A 4,180-nucleotide genomic window follows, 5' to 3' on the forward strand; every position below is an offset into this window, starting at 1 on the left:
TCACCGTGTAAATTCAGAAGAAAACTGCAATTTAAAAAACTTCTTCGGTGTGTTGTGGTCACCACTCCTTGAGGCATTTATGGACAGGAACAGAAAATGGAGGCACAGCTTTATTTTCGACATCGAGCTCTCCAACATCATGAGTGGAAGTGAAAGCTGCGAGAAAATGACGACTTACGCAGAGATGCCAAATTAGGAAACGTCTTTATTAGCTCAAATGATAATTTACATCGTCGGGTAATATCCAATGAGGAAAACGTGTGATAATTTTGACCGTAATAGTGCGCAGAACACTTGGGCTCACTAGAGTGGTTTCTGAAAGAGACGCAACAAAACAGGCAATGAACACCAGAGAATAGATTCAAGCCCCCGCAGATATATCTATCGGACTGTGGACTCGCTCTGTTAAGCAGCTGTATGACATCTATTCAGATCATTTCAATAAACACACTTTGCTTAGCTCCCAACATGCCTACTTTCTTCTAATGAACAGAGTTTCATGCTTTCAGAAGCTGGCTCTGTTAAGATTAAGCTATTCTTAGTACCTGTGAAGCAGAAAAGTAAGTTATACGAAAACAGCTCAAATACCATACGGTCGTAAACAGCAAGCATTCTAGAAGACGCATTAACAGTGCACCTGAAAGAGCTGTGGGCGGCAAATCATGCATACTGCCGGCAAACGTATTTCCGCAGCCTTACTAGGGTTACGGACAGGTGCCACAGCCTAGTATTTTCGGTATACTTACACTTCTTGCGGAGGAGAGCGCCGTAGTGGTATGGACTGCCAAGACCGTAGCCGTAGTTCAGCCCATAGCCGAGGAGACCGTGGCCGTAGCCGTAGTGGCCAACACCGTAGCCGAGGGTGCCAACACCGTAGCCGTAGACTGGGGCGGCGTGGTAGGAAGCGAGGGCTGGGGCAGCGTGGGCAACGGTGGCCACAGCTGGGGCATGGTGGAGGGTGGTGGTGGCAACAGCTGGGGCAGCGTGGACGGCAGCAAGAGCTGGAGCGGCGGCGTAGGTAGCGACTGGAGCAGCGTGGGCGACGGTTGCAACAGCTGGGGCAGCGTGCACGGCAGCCAGAGCTGGAGCAGCGGCGTAGGTGGCGACTGGGGCGGCGTGGACAGCAGTCAAAGCTGGGGCGGCAGCGTAGGTGGCCACAGCTGGGGCGGCAGCCAGGCCGAGGCCATATCCGGTGGTGCCAACGAAGCCAGCGAAGGCGCTGGTGGCCAGGGCCAGGACGATGCAGGCGCGGATCTGTAAGTGATAAGAAGCAATGTTTTAGATCAGTGTCATTTTCCTCCTGATTTCGTTCCACGCTGAGAATACTAGAGGTTAAAGAGTCAAACTTTTTACACGTGGGGCGGCAGTTGAACATGAATACTCTGCAATCGATCGAGTGCTCTCCTGCTTTACCGAATCCGGTTTGGAACAATATTTTAATAACTTACGAGTATGCTTGTCTATGCTGTTGGAACAACTAACATCGCCAATGACGGAGCGGGATCAATAAATCCTCTGCGAATATTTTTAATAAGAATAAAATATTGTTTGAGGCTTGTGTTACCAAAACACTGGTGCATCTTTTACTTTGGAAAGCTCTTAGCCCGCATTGCTTTCTACATTCAAATGAAACATTTGAAGGGCTCTCTTAATAGCGAAGGTGTCTGTTTGCCTCTTACGAAAGCGGTGATGCTTTTGAAACAGTCAAAAGCGGCTTACCATGGTGACTTAGAGATGCTGTACTGCCAACGGCTGGCTTGTGCTTTGTTCCATGCCCTTTTTATACGGATTCACATGAAGCCCTGTGTGTGCATAGGCTGTGAAAGTGAAGAGGGTAAGGAGGTACTGTACAGCGCAACTCAACAGAGAGGAACGCTACTTGCATAGCATAGCTTTGAGGCGGACAGCTACGCGTGGTGAACGTAAATGAGGCTCCACTTTGTACCGTGCCAAGATAATTTCTTTGTTTTTCCCGTCGAAGTTCATGGAGTGCAAATAATGCCGGCTGAGTCAAAGGCGGAGCTATGTATTCTGTTCGCTGCGGTAGCCACTTGTGAAAAAAGAGGAATACGTTAAAATAAAATGTTAAATAGAATCAAGGTTGCTTCATACTGAGCGCAGTATTGTTGCAGAGCATTTTACGGATCGCACGCCTGATTTGCGAATGAGATGGACTCTTGCTGAAAAGGTTAAGAAGGTTTTCTAGACCCGGTTTAGTGCATGAGAGAAATGTAGTGTGATTGGTGGCGTGATCTTACTTTTCAGCTTGGATCATTTGTTAAGTGATGCGCTTTATGTGAAACCGGCGGAATAATTAATGTGAACATGGCAGCAGGACTGTATCTGCTTGTTATTATATTTTATTCGTACTTCTAGGTAACACTCGCCGTACTTTGACTGAAATGTGCGAAATGATCGGGGGAATTCCTTCAAGTTTCTTAACTATTTCTCCTAAGTGCGGACAGATTTTACTGACGTCGAACGGTGGCAAACATAAAAAAGTACTCAAAAGTAGTTTTTTTCTTAAGGTTACAATATACATGAGGTACAAATGGCCGCACCTTTTGTAGCACAACGATCATACATTTAATTTTTCTTTCACGCGAAGTAACCTAACCCACCCATCATCAAGCATGAGTGCAGCATAACCCGTGTCAGTTTTCCTTTTCTTTTGCAGGAATTGTGAAGGGATAGTTGCTGGAGTTATCAGCTCTAGAATATATATTTGCGACGCTCTCGGGACTTTCCTTGTTTTCTTGTTAATTTTATACTGCCCGCAGAATGCCCTTCTTCCCTGGTACTGAGGTGCTCGAGAGGCTAATAAGAATAACACTTTGTATCTATTTTTCTTGCGAGCTTAACTCGATAAGTTCCAGCTTAGGCGGCTGGTTTGGCCTGCTTTTTTTTGGCCCTGTGTTGTACTTCGCAAACTTCGGTAGTTATCATGCTCGAATTCATCCAGCTAAAAGCTGATTTCAGTTGTCTTTTCTGTATTGGTGACAAAACTATATTTATGGATGCGACACAGAAATGCTGAAAAAAATGTAAGAATGGAGATTGCGAAAGATAGATGGTGAGAGACGTAAAATGCACCGTATAGCGGGAATGTGGATTAGGCGAGGATACGTTTTCGCCGGGAGTGAAAGCTACGCTTTTCGAAGAAAATTATCAGCATTTCCAAGCACTCAAAATTTTTTCATGTTCTCCTCTCAGTACTCAGACGGTTTATTTAGCATCATGAAAGGTATCACGGCCGCGCTGACAACACCCCCAGTGGTCTTAACCTGTTTCACGAATGTTGAAATGGATAATTCTCAAAAAGCTATTTCTTTGTGCAATTTGCCTCATAATACATTAGAGGGGGACCTGAAAACCTTCACTGAATCATTGGCACTTTCATGGACTCATGATTTTATTCATGTGTCCTTAAGAGCGATGTTTGGAGCGGAGAGGAAGTCACTGCCGTGCGGATGCAGGTTGTTGCAAGAAGAGTTTATGCCCATCTTTGTTGGTGCTTCCCGCGAAGAATTTGACAGCGATAATTTTCCGTGAAACCTTCTTGATGTCTCTCCAGCCCTCCAACTGTCCTCGGTGAGTTCACCTCCATTTCTGTTCTCTGGGGCGATAAAATACGGATGCACGTGGACAGCACAACAACGTAGACGCGACTCGCAACATTTTCCTGTGTATTGTCAACGGTCGAAGCCCGTGGGTTTCAGCACCCCTTCGATTAACAACCGCTTAGATCTTACGTTGCCTTCTTGTCACGTTAGAGTGAAAATTATAGTAGCGCTCTCCAGGGGAGCCAGATAAATTTTTCTATTTTTGTAAACGGTGCTAAATTTTCATCCACGTAGCCAGAATATCACTCGTATTCTGAACTGCTTTATGCGGAGGGAGCTACTCGCATGCATATCTAGAAAAATAAACAGCAGGCCGTTTCCACTTTGAAGACTGCAGATGCGGAATGGCAGTGTCGAGATATTTTGAGCGAGACTATTCAACGTGTTGCGAGGCAGTGGGCTCCGGTCTATGCATACGACAGCAGTGATAGTGATGCCGCGAACGTTTGTAATGCTTGTTTGTTGATATTCAGAACCAGCCGCACGCGCCTTTATCACTATGATTGTGAGGCGAGGTGCGACGAGATTTATCTCTAATGATGACAGCCATGCCGAAC

General features: G+C 46.0%; 1 protein-coding gene across 1 annotated transcript; it reads right to left on the reverse strand.

Moving 5' to 3' along the window:
- Positions 1–220: 220 nt before the first annotated feature.
- On the reverse strand, positions 221–3,607 carry LOC144119744 (uncharacterized). Its single transcript, XM_077652291.1, has 3 exons — positions 3,602–3,607; positions 747–1,254; positions 221–315 (listed from the first exon to the last, which is right to left on the reverse strand). Coding segments are annotated over exons 1-3 (516 nt in total). The 3' UTR covers positions 221–313.
- Between the last annotated feature and the right edge of the window lie 573 nt (positions 3,608–4,180).

The sequence above is a fragment of the Amblyomma americanum genome, chromosome 2, assembly GCF_052857255.1.
Source record: "Amblyomma americanum isolate KBUSLIRL-KWMA chromosome 2, ASM5285725v1, whole genome shotgun sequence".
Lineage (NCBI taxonomy): Eukaryota > Metazoa > Arthropoda > Arachnida > Ixodida > Ixodidae > Amblyomma > Amblyomma americanum.